Genomic DNA, 16913 nt, shown 5'->3' with positions numbered 1-16913 from the left:
GTTACATAAAGATTAAATAAAGGTGTAAAAAAGATAAATAATTTTAACAAATCTGCAAATCGGCACCCAAAAATACCGATTTCCGATTGGTATGAAAACTTGAAATCGGCCCTAATTAATCGGCCATTCCGATTAATCGGTCGAACTCTAGTACGTACGGTCACTGTGGGGAAGACATCCTCGATGCACTTATTGATAAAGCCAGTGACTGATGTGGTGTACTCCTGATGTTGAAGAATCCCAGAACATATTCCAGTCTGTGCTAACAAAACAATCCTGTAGTTTAGCATCTGCTTCATCTGACCACTTTTTTATAGACCGAGTCATTGGTGCTTCCTGCTTTAATTTTTGCTTGTAAACAGGAATCAGGAGGATAGAGTTATGGTCAGATCTCCCATATGGAGGGCGAGAGAGAGCTTTGTACGCGTCTCTGTGTGTGGAGTAAAGGGGGTCTAGAACTTTTTCCCCCTCTGGTTGCACATTTAACATGCTGATAGAAATTCGGTAAAACTGATTTAAGTTTCCCTGCATTAAAGTCCCCGGCCACTAGGAGCGCCGCCGCTGGATGAGCATTTTCCTGTTTGCTTATGGCAGAATACAGCTCATTGAGTGCGGTTTTAGTGCCAGCTTCGGTCTGTGGCGGTATGTAGGTAGCTACGAAAAATACAGATAGTGTGATCTACAGCTTATCATGAGATGCTTAACCTCAGACGAGCAAAACCATGAGACTTCCTTAGATATCATGCACCAGCTATTGTTTACAAATATGCATAGGCCCCCACCCGCCCTGTGTCTTACCAGAGGCTACTGTTCTGTTCTGCTGATAGTGTATAACCCGCCAGCTATATGTTCTTAATGTCGTTGTTCTGCCACGACTCGGTGAAACATAAGATATTTTTTATGTTCAGTTGGTAGGATATACGTGCTTTCAGTTCGTCCCATTTATTTTCCAGCGAACGTTAGCTAGCAGAACGGAAGGAAAGGGCAGATTAGCCACTTGTGATCCTCACAAGGCAGCCTGATCTATTTCCGCGAAACGTACGTTTCCTTTTCCAGCGAATGACGGGGATCTGGGCCTGGTCGGATGTCCTTAGTATATTCTTCGCGTCCAACTCATTGAAGAAGAACTCCTCATCCAATTTGAGGTGAGTAATCCCAGTTCTGATATTCAGAAGCTCTTTTCGGTCATAAGAGATGGTAGCAGCAACATTGTTTAAAAAAAAAAAAATTGCGAACAATGTGAAAAAACAAGCAAAATTGCATGGTTGGTCAAGAGCCGATAAGACGGCAGCCCTACCCTCCGGCGACATCATGTTTATACTCCCCTTATCACACTGTCAACCTCATCGCAGAGTCATAGGATCAGGAAATTAATCCTTACGGAATAATCTCCATCATCCAGCAGACCCAATCTGGAGAGATTTGTATAGAGACAAAACAAACAAACACCACAACAATACACTCCTTTATATATCATCCGATACACTTCTACATATCATTCAAGGTGTGTAGACTTCAATCCAAAAACCTCAAAAGATTGGTAATTCCCCCATTTTGACACATGATTCACATAGTGACTGTGTAAAAACAACACTACTGGTTAAAAAAGTAAAACGGAATTAGAATCACTACCCATAACCATAATAACTCCATGAAGAAAGAAATTGTACCCATAACTTGATTCAAGAAAATAGAAAATGCCTGCAAACCATGTGGCAAAAACCAACAAAAATGGCCAGGCCTTATTTAATTTGGTAGCTCCTCTTTACCGCCGAATCCAGATACCTATAAAACTGCCGAATTTCACTAACTGCTCTCCCAAGGCCATAGCCTCAGGAAACATTTCAAAGTGAGAAACAATGACTACCCCCATTCTCCTGGAAGAGAAAGTGTCAATTTCTTTAGCATTCACCATACTAATATAATAATCAGCAACCCCAATGGTTTTAACTACAAACAAAACATGATTATAATAAGCCCATTTTACTCCCTCAAATCATGAATCGTTTGTTTTAATGTATCCCATTGCGCTTAATTTAGCATGCGCTACCCTTAGACATGGAAACGTGTATCTCGCCACCAAGTCTAACAATTCACTCCCATATCGTATTATATGACTGGTCTCTCTTTTCCATAACAGTGTAAAATTATCCTGGTATTGTTACTAGACCAATGTCCAACGGCATATGTAATAGCTGTTTCGTCTTAAGATTGTTTATGTTAACCTTTTTTTAACTAGGCAAGTCAGTTAAGAACAAATTCTTATTTACAATGACGGCCTACACTGGCCAAACCCGGACGACGCTGGGCCAATTGTGTGCAGCCCTATGAGACTCCCAATCACGGCCAGATGTGATTCAGTCTGGATTTGAACCAGGCTGAATCACTCTGAGATGCAGTGCTTTAGACCGCTGCGCCACTCGGGAGCCCTAATACAGTGTTTCATTAAGTGGAATCGATAGCGTCTAAAATAAACAGACCCATAACCCCTTTCCAGTAATCTAAACATTGCAATCTGTTGCATTAATTTGGTTTAAATATAAACCTGTTGTTTAACAAATGTAGAACCTTCAAAAAGTTGGTGCTGTCGCATCACCTTAACATCACCTTAATACCTACTTTAATTACTGGACACTTCCACGTAATGGAAACAGATTATAATTTTAAATGACATTACCTTCCTGCTTCATTTTACTGGTGTTACCTAAACTACAAAACCAAGCAACAATAATCAAAGAATGTTTCTCATACCTATACTTCAAATGTCCCACTGCCTGCTGGCTTTCAACCGCAGCTTATCTTTTTACACTCAAGGCTCAAACCCTCTACTCATCATTTAACCTTGTATTTAAACCTCAGCTTTTCAAATGACTAAAATATCGCATCATTGGAGTGCTATCAAAAAACTCACAAATAACATATTACCATTCACATACTGTCACCCATCGTAAGGTTTAGAAAATAAAAGAAACCAAACCATGATTATTCCCTCCTTACTAAAAAAATAAAATGTTTCCACGTAGTATACCCTAACAATACTTCTCTATATTTTTAATACAAACCTCTGCTGGATATTCCCTTTCTGCTTCACACTTAGGAAAGGGGGATAACTAGTCAGTTGTACAACTGAATACCTTCAACTGAAATGTGTCTTCTATATTTAACCCAACCCCTCTGTATCAGAGAGGTGCGGTGGCTGCCTTAAACGACATCCACGTCTTCGGCACCCGGGGAACAGTGGGTTAACTTGCCTTGCTCAGGGGCAGAATGACAGATTTACTGGCTTAACGCTCTAACCACTTGGCTACCTATTGAACGTCTATTATTTTAAGATGAACCTATAATGCACCAAATGGTGCCATATTCTTTCCATTTTTTAATAATGGATTTAATGGTGCTCCTTGGGATGTTCAAAGTTTCTGATAATTTTTTTTAACCCAACCCTGATCTGTACTTCTCCACAACTTTGTCCCTGATCTGTTTGGAAAGCTCCTTGGTCTTCATGGTGCCGCTTGCTTGGTGGTGCTCCTTGCTTAGTGGTGTTGCAGACTCTGGGGGCTTTCAGAACAGGTGAGATCATGTGACACTTAGATTGCACACAGGTGGACTTTATTTAACTAATTATGTGACTTCTAAAGGTAATTGTTTGCACCAGATCTTATTTAGGGGCTTCATAGCAAAGGGGGTGAATACATATGTACACACCACTTTTCTGCTTTTAAATTTTAAGTTATTTTTTATATTTCACTTCACCAATTTGAACTATTTTGTGTATGTCCATTACATGAAATCCAAATAAAAATCAATTTAAATTACAGGTTGTAATGCAACAAAATAGGAAAAATGCCAACAGGGATGAATACTTTTGCAAGGCACCATATACCATTTAGCTAAGCTAAACAAACGCTGGACAGTTGAATAGCATATAGTTAATATACTAGCTCGATGCAATGATATACTATGCAGTTCATAAAGATAGTGCAAGCAACACATTTCATACATAGTTAAAACCAATAATGTATATCTTATGACCAATAAGCATACTACATACTCAAATTACTTCACAAATAGTACGGTTAGAGCGATTACGCTGATATAATGCTAATATCAATACACTGGTGTATTAAGCTAATGATTCTTCTTTTATATCATTGTGCCAAGTCATAATTGCATCCCTGAATTCTCTATTAGATTTGAATTTTCCTGTCAGCAAGGAAATGCTAAGTTCGATCTATGATCAGATTTTTTTTATATTCATGCCGAATTGGTAGAATGTCTGTGCGCTTCTAGTAGTGCCTCCATAGCTTGGAAAAATAATTTATTCAATAAATATAGCATCTCATCTCTTACTGTGAAAAACACATTTTCAGGCCTTTTCTCTTTTTTATATTTTTATTTCACCTTTATTTAACCAGGTAGGCCAGTTGAGAACATGTTTAACACAAAATAAAAAATTAAAATCTATGTACAGTGTGTGCAAATGTAGAAGAGTATGGAGGTAGGCAATAAATAGACCCTAGAGGCGAAAATAATTACAATTTAGCATTAATACTGGAGTGATAGATGTGCAGATGATGATGATGTGCAAGTTGAGATACTGGAGTGCAAATGATGATGTGCAAGTAGAGATACTGGGGTGCAAAAGAGCAAGAGGGTAAGTAATAATATGGGGATGAGGTAGTCGGGTGTGCTATTTACAGATTGGCTATGTACAGGTACAGTGATCGGTAAGTTGCTCAGACAGCTGATGTTTAAAGTTAGAGAGGGAGATATAAGACTCAGCTTCAGAGATTTTTGCAATTCGTTCCAGTCATTGGCAGCAGAGAACTGTAAGGAAAGGTGGCCAAAGTAAGTGTTGACTTTGGGGATGACCAGTGCAATGTACCTGCTGGAGCGCGTGCTAAGGGTGAGTGTTGCTATGGTGACCAGTGAGCTGAGATAAGGCGGGGCAATACCTAGCAAATACTTATAGTTGACCTGGAGCCAGTGGGTTTGGTGACATATGTAGTGAGGGCCATCCAACGAGAGCATACAGGTCGCAGTGGTGGGTAGTATATGGGGCTTTGGTGATAAAACGGATGGCACTGTGATAGACTGCATCCAGTTTTCTGTGTAGAGTGTTGAGGGCATTTTGTAAATGACATCGCCGAAGTCAAGGATCGGTAGGATAGTCAGTTTTACGTGGGTATGTTTGGCGGCATGAGTGAAGGAGGCTTTGTTGCGAAATAGGAAGCCAATTCTAGATTTAATTTTGGATTGGAGATGCTTTATGTGATTCTGGAAGGAGAGTTTACAGTCTAACCAGACACCTAGGTGTTTGTAGTTGTCCACATATTCTAAGACAGAACCGTCCAGAGTAGTGATGCTAGTCAGGCGGGAGGATGCGGGCAGCAATCGGTTGAAGAGCATGCACTTAGTTTTTATAGCATTTAAAAGCAGTTGGAAGGAGTGTTGTATGGCGTTGAAGCTCGTTTGGAGGTTTGTTAGCACAGTGTCCAAAGAAGGGCCAGATGTATACAGAATGGTGTCGTCTACGTAGAGGTGGATCAGAGAATCACCAGCAGCTAGAGCGGCCTGAGAAGTGAACCCAGTGACACCCCCATAGAGACTGCTCGAGGTCCGGACAACAGGCCCTCCGATTTGACACACTGAACTCTGAGAAGTAGTTGGTGAACCAAGCGAGGCAGTCATTTGAGAAGCCAAGCCTATCGAGTCTGCCGATAAGAATGCGGTGATTGACAGAGTCGAAAGCCTTGGCCAGGTCGATGAAGACGGCTACACAGTACTGTCTTTTATTGATAGTGATGTATTATCTGAAATGTATTACCTGATGGAAAAATCCCATAAGCGTTTAGACACTCATAATGCTTTAACCATATCTCTAACAAATGATCCATAAAAAGACCACTCTGAACATATGTACATCTACGTATGGGTTGTTTAAGTTGCATCTCATTAGATTCCCAGTATGTTATTTATCAAATCTTAAGTAATCGATTTTACACACATGGTTATTTCACATTCATTTTTTTCTTCATATCTTCACAGAATCAATATATACCGTAAGTACTCACATTAATTAACCACTCTGTTTCCAACGACTCATCCATACACTCCCACCGGAACCCAAAAATGTTACTTTTCCGGATGCTGCCCTATGGGAATAATGCTCCACAGTTCTCTAGTCTTCCAGAAATTATAGAATAACATCTAGCACTTAACATCTAGCCCCTTGATATTCTATGATGGGCAGTGTTGAACGGAACCCCAAGATAACGCTACATATCGAAACTTATTATCCCAAATTTAAAATCAGCTTATTATACACATTTCTATATCTTATTATTCAAATTTAAGATGAACATTTATTTCTACCCTCAAACACTATCACATTCACAAACACAGTACACACAGGGGAAATGAGACAGACAAGAGGAAAACGGTTAGCGTCGTTTGTCTATATAAACAGGGAAACCATACCATTATCAAAATATTGCCTAATTAGTGGTCCCACAACGGGGTATTGCATCCACACTGGGATGCCGCCTACTGTGATTACTATGGTATAGATTATTTTATGTCTATCCAAATGTGCAAAACTACCTACAGAGTACCCATGTCTCCTGTCTAATTATGTAACACGGTCCCCAAAAAATCCAACCTTACCTCATATTTCCTAAGTATCAGGAATAACAAAACACTTACAATAGCACCTAACCAAACCCAGGGCATACCTGTTTACCTCATCAACAAAACATTTAATCAATTACATACTATTTATATAATTTGAAATTCAGCAAGCCAGATGCCCTCACAAGGCTTCAGCTGCACTACAGTCCCTCCCGGGTGGTGGAGTGGTATAAGGCACTGCATCACAGTGCTAGCTGTGCCGCCAGAGTTTCGAGCCCAGGCTCTGTCGCAGTCGGCTGCGATCGGGAGGTCCATGGGGCGATGCACAATTGGCCTAGCGTCGTCCGGGTTAGGGATGGTTTGGCTGGCAGGGATATCCTTGTCTCATTGCGCACTAGCGACTCCTGTGGCAGGCTGGGCACAGTGCGAGCTGACCAGGTCGCTAGGTGTACAGTGTTTCCTCTAACACATTGGTTGGATGCGCGCTGTGTTAAGAAGCAGTGCGGCTTGGTTGGGTTGTGTTTCGGAGGACGCATGGCTCTCGACCTTCGCCTCTCCCGAGTCCGTACGGGAGCTGTAGCGACGAGACAAGACTACTAACTACTAACAATTCGACACCATGAAATTGGGGAGAAAAAGGGGGTAAAAAAAATATTATATTAAAATAAAGATTACCCACGCTCCCAGTCCTTCACTCCACATAAACCTCACCAGTCCTACTGTGATCAACTCAGTACCACGGATCTGGACTTTTGGTTGCCCGCAACTGGCTAATTAACAAGGATACCTCACTTAAGTCCACTCTTATCAACTCAGTCCTGCTAGTTACTTCAACGGTGGCCCTCTTAAGGAAGACTTCACTCTGAGCGTACCCTCAACAGGGGCTTTTATGTTTTTCTTATTATATTTTTTATTTATATTTTCATCACTTATTTATTGTCCAAGGCTACCTCTCTCAGTACTCCGTTTTGAGATCTGGTATCCACCCGTGCCCGCTACCTCTCAGATCATAGGCGGATCCAGCTGCTCAGTAATATGTGTGGTTTACCCTGAGGTCCTAATTTCTGATGCCCTGTGCAGAGTTTACCCAGATCTTCAGGAGCGGTAACCAGGTGAAGTTGCAGATTACCTCCTCGTTGCCAAAAATGTATCGGAGGATGCATGACTTTCAACCCTCGTCTCCCCCGAGCCCGTACGGGAGTTGTAGCGATGAGACAAGATAGTAGCTACTAACAATTGGATACCACGAAATTGGGGAGAAAAAGTGGGTAAAATTCAACGACAAAAAAAAACAAAAAGAAAGGAATCCTGAAACATCAATTACGGGGCATCTCAATTTGGTCAATGAATATACAGAGATTACTGGCTTCAGAAAAAAATTGAAAAAGTCAGAGGTACTCCGATAAATTATCGATGCACTGAAGACCACATTTCAGATTTCAATTTAGTTTGGGGACCATAAGGTCTGAATTATCTTGGTATTTTCCCATCATCAAATAATAAGTTCATGCTTGAAAAGAACTTGGAAGCTATTTTGAATTCCTTGAAAGCAGCCTTTATGAGATGGTCCTCCCTCTTTTTGATGTTCTGAGCAAGAATTGAAATAGTGCAAACTAAGCACGTTGCCTCTCAATCTACCACAATCCTTCTTTAAGAAGATCAATTAAATGATCAGTCAAAAGTTTGGACACACCTACTCATTCCAGGGTTGTTTTTTTAAAAATTTTAAAACTATTTTCTACATTGTAGAATAATAGTGAAGACATCAAAACTATGAAATAACACATTTGGAATCATGTAGTAACCAAAAAAATGTTAAACAAATCAAAATGTATTTTATATTTGAGATTCTTCAAAGTTGCCAACCTTTGCCTTGATGACAGCTTTGCCCACTCTTGGCATTCTCTCAACCAGCTTCATGAGGTTTCATTTCATTGAACAGGTGTGCCTTGTTAAAAGTTCATTTGTGGAATTTATTTTCGTAATGTGTTTGTGACAAGGTTGGGGTGGTATACAGAAGATGACCCTATTTGGTAAAAGACCAAGTCCATATTATGGCAAGAACAGCACAGAAAAGAGAAATGACAGTCAGTCAATCTGGAAAATGTCAAGAACTTTGAAACTTTCTTCAAGTGCAGTTGTAAAAACCATCAAGCGCTATAATGAAACTGACTGTCATGAGGACTGCCACAAGAAAGGAAGACCCAGAGTTACCTTCAAAGTAGCAACCCTTCTCCTTGGTGACAGCTTTGCACACTCTTGGCATTCTCTCAACCGGCTTCATGAGGAATGCTTTTCCAACAGTCTTGAAGGAGTTCCCACATATGCTGAGCACAGGCAGTCATGCCGACAGAGAGAACTATTACATTGAAATATAATTTGAATGAATTGCAAAGTTTCATAAAGGATGTCCATTCCAAAAACCACCTGGCATCCAGGGTGTAAAAATAATTCTTAAATAAAAAAACAAGGGATAAATGGGGTGAAGATTATTAAATACAAGAAATGTAATGGGAAAAGGTGTCAACACTGTTTTAGAACGCAAAGACATTCTAAAACACATAGTTTAGCATAATATAATCAACTGAATGCCATGTAAAATGAACAAGGCAAAAATGACAACTGACAGCAAATATTGGAGATGTAAATCAGATGATACTGGGCTTTGAAGCTACTGCCATAGACTGAACAAAAACAGAGAAATGTATGTCATTTGTAATTAACACCAAACGTGTATTGATACCAAATCATTATACCAATCAATAAAATATAATTCATACAAATCATGTAAACAATGAGGAACTGTTTATTTCTTTCTCTGACTGCGATTGTATCATTATTCATATGGGGCGGCAGGGTAGCCTAGTGGTTAGAGCGTTGGACTAGTAACTGAAAGGTTGCAAGTTCAAATCCCCAAGCTGACAAGGTACAAATCTGTCGTTCTGCCCCTGAACAGGAAGTTCAACCCACTGTTCCTAGGCCGTCATTGAAAATAAGAATTTGTTCTTAACTGACTTGCCTAGTAAATAAAGGTTATAAAAAATATCAATTACCTATTTATTTGTTTAAGCCCTCCCATATATGCAACAGTATAGTTTATTTATTTTTGGTGATGAATTCATATGATATGCAAAGAAAATAAAGTATAGAGATTTTTCCTGCAATTCTACACATTTTGTCATGGGGTGCAAAGAAAATGTTTCAGTTTTAAAGCTAATTTTGTAGCAATTCTACACAATTCTCTCCACCAACAAGAGTGGTGTGAACAGTGTTTGTGCCTATAGAAATATACGTGACGCGTACGGGGGATGTTCCCCAATGCTGGAATGCGGGCCCCTGTGTGAAAATGTTTCAGAACACCTGGTCTACTGGCTCTGCTGATTCAGCCTCCCTCTGTGCTCACTAAGCGTCCAACTGTGCATGTTCTTCCCCAGTAAATTATGGCTCAAATAAACAAGTCTCTGAATAAAAATTGTCTTCTTCTACCTCCAAGTCCGACATGATTGATCAAATTTTATGATGATTTGCCAATTAGCAAGCTAGCTACTTTAGCTACTAGAATACGCAACAGCTGGCTGCCTCCCAGGAGTTTTGTTTACAAAACCACATCAAGTCTCAAATGAAGAGAGAGCAGGCAGAACCCAAAGTAGTCCGTAAATCAGGAAGTTGATAGAATCTAATTTCTTACAATTATCAGTAATTTTAACAAATGTATAAATATTGATTACTATGTAAGACAAATTACCAACCACCCAGCTAAGGAGAAATTAGGTCTATTTCCCTGCTTTTGAGAGGAGCTGGCTAGCTGATACCCATAGATTACCAGCAATTGCTCTAAACTAATGATATGCTACCTTCAAATTGCACGCAGAGACACATAAATGGTATCCATGAGTTAGTCTGTCTCTGGTTAAGAAATTCCAAAATACCTAAGTATCCTTTTAATAGACCAATAATAGCTAGTTTTCAGTTTTCCCCTCCCCACTCAGACCACTCCCATACAGTCCTAGCTAAATTATTGCTTGAGAAATTGCTCTTTTTACTAAGAAGCTATTTATTTGAAAACAATCACAGTAAGGTACTTAATTGTTACCCAGAAATACACTGCTCAAAATAAAGGGAACACTTAAACAACACAATGTAACCCCAAGTCAATCACACTTCTGTGAAATCAAACTGTCCACTTAGGAATCAACAATGATTGACAATAAATTTCACATGCTGTTTTGCAAATGGAATAGACAACAGGTGGAAATTATAGGCAATTAGCAAGATACCCCCAATAAAGGAGTGGTTCTGCAGGTGATAACCACAGACCACTTCTCAGTTCCTATGCTTCCTGGCTGACGTTTTGGTCACTTTTGAATGCTGGCGGTGCTTTCACTCTAGTGGTAGCATGAGACGGAGTCTACAACCCACACAAGTGGCTCAGGTAGTGCAGCTCATCCAGGATGGGGCATCAATGCGAGCTGTGGCAAGAAGGTTTGCTGTGTCTGTCAGCGTAGTGTCCAGAGCATGGAGGCGTAACCAGGAGACAAGCCAGTACATCAGGAGACGTGGAGGAGGCCGTAGGAGGGCAACAACCCAGCAGCAGGACCGATACCTCCACCTTTGTGCAAGGAGGAGCAGGAGGAGCACTGCCAGAGCCCTGCAAAATGACCTCCAGCAGGCCACAAATGTGCATGTGTCTGCTCAAACGGTCAGAAACAGACTCCGTGAGGGTGGTATGAGGGCGCGACGTCCACAGGTGGGGGTTGTGCTTACAGCCCAACACCGTGCAGGACGTTTGGCATTTGCCAGAGAACACCAAGATTGGCAAATTCGCCACTGGCGCCCTGTGCTCTTCACAGATGAAGGCAGGTTCACACTGAGCACGTGACAGACGTGACAGAGTATGGAGACGCCGTGGAGAATGTTCTGCTGCCTGCAACATCCTCCAGCATGACCGGTTTGGTGGTGGGTCAGTCATGGTGTGGGGTTGCATTTCTTTGGGGGGCCGCACAGCCCTCCATGTGCTCGCCAGAAGTATCCTGACTGCCGTTAGGTACCGAGATGAGATCCTCAGACCCCTTGTGAGACCATATGCTGGTGCGGTTGTCCCTGGGTTCCTCCTAATGCAAGACAATGCTAGACCTCATGTGGCTGGAGTGTGTCAGCAGTTCCTGCAAGAGGAAGGCATTGATGCTATGGACTGGCCCGCCTGTTCCCCAGACCTGAATCCAATTGAGCACATCTGGGACATCATGTCTCGCTCCATCCACCAACGCCACGTTGCACCACAGACTGTCCAGGAGTTGGCGGATGCTTTAGTCCAGGTCTGGGAGGAGATCCCTCAGGAGACCATCTGCCACCTCATTAGGAGCATGCCCAGGCGTTGTAGGGAGGTCATACAGGCACGTGGAGGTCACACACACTACTGAGCCTCATTTTGACTTGTTTTAAGGTCATTACGTCAAAGTTGGATCAGCCTGTAGTGTGGTTTTCCACTTTAATTTTGAATGTGACTCCAAATCCAGACCTCCATGGGTTGATAAATTCGATTTCCATTGATCATTTTTGTGTGATTTTGTTGTCAGCACATTCAAGTATGTAAAGAAAAAAGTATTTAATCAGAATATTTAATTCATTCAGATATAGGATGTGTTATTTTAGTGTTACCTTTATTTTTTGAGCAGTCTACTTATATTGAGATAAAAACGGCTGCATTGAACCTTTAAGTCTGGGACCATGACTTTGAATTATCAAACCATTAAAAGGGTTTGTTTGGGATTTTGCTAATTAAGCTCTTTATCTACTTCCCTAGAGACCGATGAAGTCGTGGAAACCATTTTTACGTCTCTGTATGTAGGAAGTTAAAGGTAATTTTGCAAGCCAGTGCTAACTAGCTCAGCGTAAACACTGGAAGTATTTGGGTACAGCTGGCATGCTAGGTGTACCCAAAGAATTCCATTCTTTGCGCTAAGCTAGTTAACATTGGCTCGGCAAATTACCTCAAACTGCCTGCATATTGGACTCAGAGACATAATAATGGTATACACCAGTTCATCTGACTCTGGGAAAGTAGACAAGGGCTTCATTCCCAAAATCCCAAACTATCCTTTTAAAGAGTGTCAAGTAAGCAAATTGCCAAACATGTTTGCATAGCAATCCCTCATTGTCAAATTAGAAGATGCTCCATAGCAGGGTGCTCATATCAGATTTCTTGATCCAACATCCTCTCACTCTGTATCTCTTACAGTCAGTAGACATGGAGGATGGGAAGCCTGATCTGCTGCTGGTCAAAGAGGAGACGATAGAAGACGGACCAGAGAGCATTGATCTGCTGAGTGAACTAAAGATGGGGGAGCAAGGTAAGGGATACATACATATACAGAACATAATAGATATACTTCAATGGGAATAGTGATGTATCTACATAAAACTGAGTATATCAAACATTAGGAACACCTTCCTAATATTGAGTTGCACCTCCCCACACTTTTACCCTCAGAACTGCCTCAATTCATCAGGGTATGGACTCGACAAGGTGTCAATCGTTCCACAGGGATGCTGTCCCATGTTGACTCCAATGCATCCCACAGTTGTGTCAAGTTGGCTGGATGTCCTTTTGGTGGTGGACCATTGTTGATACACACGGGAAACTGTTGAGGGTGAAAAAAAAAACAGCAGCGTTGCAGTTTTTGACACAAACCGTTGAAAGGCACTTACATTTTCTGTCTTGCCCATTCACCCTCTGAATGGCACACACACACAATCCATGTCTCAAGGCTTAAAAACCCTTATTAACCTGTCTCCTCCCCTTCATTTACAATGATTGAAGTGGATTTAACAAGTGACATCAATCAGGGATCATAGACTGACCAGTTAAAAACTGTCATGAAAAGAGGTGTTCTTAATGTTTTGTATACTCAGTGTATGTTTATAACAAATATAATGTATAAACTTGGTGATTTAATTGACTCAAACTCCATATGTAGAGTTCTCTGCATGTTTATAAAGTCTTTTGTAACCTTTTCCTGAAGGTGATTGGCTAGAGGATAACAGAGGAGACTGGGTGGCCATCTTGGATACCCAGACTGCTGCAGTCAAGGGCCCAGGGGACATCATCACTGAGCAGGCCAGGATCAGAGGCGAGATAGTGGAGGTCAGTGGATGGGACAGCGTCCTCAACTCTGGGCTGGGGAACAACACTGTTAACCACAACCAGAAACAGACAGTTGAACACAAAACAACATCCAAACGTAGTCTCCATGACAACAGACTGGATGAAACCAGGACGAGGCGTAGATTTGGTCTGCAGGGACAGGGAGGTGTCCATATGAGAACAGACACAGACTCGGCTAGCGATGCTCCGTCCTGCTCCTATAGTTGTGATTCAGAGAGACTGATGTCGCCTCAGGTTAACCCCCTAACAGATGCTGCCTTCAGCCTGTCTTCTATAGGATCTATCAACTGGAACATGGACCCTGCAACAACACAGACACTCTCTGGCCTTCATTCTCCTCACACTCCTTTAATGTTAAACCAGACCTCAGACAATGCCGGTGCCTCAACATTAAATGGCTACACAAGACCATTGACAAATGACCGTAGTAGAGACAGAATCAGTAAAGGTGGTAGCGCCAAAGAGAAGCGCTTCCAGTGTTCGTTCTGTAGGAAAGCCTTCAGTTTCCCCAAACAGGTGGAGATCCACCAGAGGATGCACACGGGGGAGAAACCGTTCGGCTGCCACCTGTGCCGGGCCAGTTTTTCTCAATCGTCCAGCCTGAATAGGCACCAGAGAGTCCATACAGGGGAGAAACCCTACAGCTGCCCCCAGTGTGAGAAGAGATTCTCCCGCCAGCACCAGCTGAAGGTGCATCTGAAGGTCCACACGGGAGAGAGGCCATTTGCCTGTACACACTGCGGGAAGAGGTTCTTAGAGAGGAGCTACCTCAGGATACACCAGCAGAAAATGCACATGGCCCATGAATAGAGGATAGTGACATATAATGTAGTACAAGTTAGTTTGTTTGTAGTTAATTTGTATTGAGTATAGTGACATGTAATGTAGTTAATTATATTGTTTTTATATGTAGTGTGGAACTGGAGGAGGTGGACTGAGGAAATCATGAGTATGATGAGAGAGTAGATGTTATGGTGATGGTTGGTGTGATGGTGTCTAAAAATGCTTCATTGATGAGTGACAACCTTGTCCTGTTGTTTGATCCGGGGTTTTATAATGAGTGCCTTCATTCATATTTACTTGACATAAAGTAGTGAAGATGTGTGTAATGTAATGTTGAACCTTTTCCCCAAAATTCCAGTTACCATAGTGAGAAGTTATTCTACTTGTCACGTATCATTTTGTGTAATAAAAGTACTGTACTTCACGTTATGTGAGTGTATGACCATCTTGTTGAAATTAAATACAACATTGACTCTGCGCTGACTGACTTGGTTATTTTTTTTATCATTTCAGGGACTGAGTTTCCCTTGTCACAGTCGAACCAACACATATGGACATTATTTATAATAAATTCCAATGGCTCCATATTTTTGGGTACTTGAATCACAGTGTTAGAGATGAGCTTGACTATGGCTAACATTTGATAATGTCATGTCATGTTTCTGTTTGTACAGCAAAGAATTACTTCTATAAACCTGTATATTATCTTCTCGACAATGTGTTTACAGTCTGCAGTCCATGAGGACCTGCTGATAACTGGTGTTCCTGGCGGGAGAGACCGGACCCTTGAGGCGGCTGGTCACAAACCCTGGCCCCGGATCAGAACCCTGGATCAGGAGCCGTTGCTCTTCCTTCCCGAGTCTGAACCAGGACCCAACCACGAGGGACAGAGACTCCACCATCACACAAAACACAACCAGTGGACAGGTGGACTGAACAACCTCAGCCCTGGTGGTCATCAGAGAGACAGAGGCTCCAGTCAGGGATCCAGTCCGCAGCCCAGACCCTTCTCTTCACAGTCTCAGTGCAGGGATGGAGCAGGCCCTGGAGCTGATAGAGATAGACCCTCCTGTTCCTATGATATGAACAGAGCAGGTCAGCCTGGGCTTCAGCCTTCACAGAGAGTGGTGGGAGATCCCCCTGGGCCTGGGTCTAGCCTTCCACAGCTGCTTAATTGTTACCCCACGAATACAGACAGGGTCAGTATGGGCAGTCACCACAACAGGTACCTAGCCTATAACACAGCACACAATCCCGACAACACCCAAACAATGGCTCCATGTCATGGAGGGCTCTCTGGTGTCATTGGGTCAAAACGTGGGAGCCCAAGCATTGGGACCGACGCCGACAAGCCATACGCCTGCCCTACGTGTGGGAAGCGATTCGCTAAGGCGAAATATGTGAAGCAGCACCAGACCGTTCACACCAAGGACAGCTTCAAGTGCAAACTATGTTACAAGAGCTTCTCCTTCCTAAGTAGCCTTATCAGACATCGGAATGTCCACAATAGGGAGAAATCGTAGCTTGAGATGTACACGAGGGATGTCTGGGAACTCGATCAAAATAAAAAAACAAGTCCCTCAGTTGAGCATCTGGATATGATCACATTCTCACATGATACATACTTGTTTGGTGTGCTGGCATAGCCAAAACACTGTCATGTTATTGAAGAGTAACACTATTTCCCCTCTGAATGCTTTTTCTTATGTTCTATTCATAAAACAATTTTAACACCTTTATAACAAGTCAGGTGAGATGACCCTGAGGTCATGCTTTCATTGGGGAAGGGGTCCAAAAACAACCCCTTACTGTGTCCCTTTCCCCTATTGCCCTCCCATGGCACTGGGTAGTAGGTAGGAGTTCTCCTTAATCAGATATCTTTCATCCTCCCCTCTCTCATATCTGTTATATGGCTGTAGCAAACATTGCCACTCAATAATTGACTTACTCAGACACTGTTGGCTATATTATACTGATGTCAACTGTTTCTGTTAAGCTTGTGAACTCTGGGGTTTTTCCTATCTATCATCTATGGTATGAGATCTTTACAAACAGTCCTTTGGCCTCAAGCTGTTTGCAGTAAATGGCCTAAAGGCTCCAGGTCTTGTGATGACGGGTGAAATAATAAACATGAACGAATGTAACCCTGTACTTGATATTACAACCTGGAGTGTATATCCTTTTAACCCTTTGTTAAATTGTCATTTGAAACAGGCTTGTGTAAATACCTGTTTTAAGAGAGAGAGTAAACCTAGGCAAGAACAAGTATAGTTTAATATTTACCTTACTGATGTGATGTTGATGGAATAAAGTAATTCCTTGATTTTACACTCTA

General features: G+C 41.9%; 1 protein-coding gene across 2 annotated transcripts in view; it reads left to right on the top strand.

The window, feature by feature from the left end:
- Window positions 1-16913, top strand: part of LOC135506901 (zinc finger protein 777-like) — a 199309-nt gene extending 182396 nt beyond the window's left edge. The window contains exons 9-11 of one of the 2 annotated variants that reach the window (XM_064926329.1): window positions 12869-12980; window positions 13653-13774; window positions 15307-16913. In XM_064926329.1, the coding sequence (XP_064782401.1) occupies window positions 12869-12980; window positions 13653-13774; window positions 15307-16101 (1029 nt within the window). In that variant the 3' untranslated portion in view covers window positions 16102-16913. Of the gene's footprint in view, window positions 1-12868; window positions 12981-13652; window positions 15056-15306 lie in introns of those variants that run through there. The other variant, XM_064926328.1, reaches the window with a different exon arrangement.

The sequence above is a fragment of the Oncorhynchus masou genome, chromosome 20 (assembly GCF_036934945.1).
Source record: "Oncorhynchus masou masou isolate Uvic2021 chromosome 20, UVic_Omas_1.1, whole genome shotgun sequence".
In the NCBI taxonomy this organism is placed as follows: domain Eukaryota; kingdom Metazoa; phylum Chordata; class Actinopteri; order Salmoniformes; family Salmonidae; genus Oncorhynchus; species Oncorhynchus masou.
This window is presented reverse-complemented; position numbering and strand designations above follow the sequence as displayed.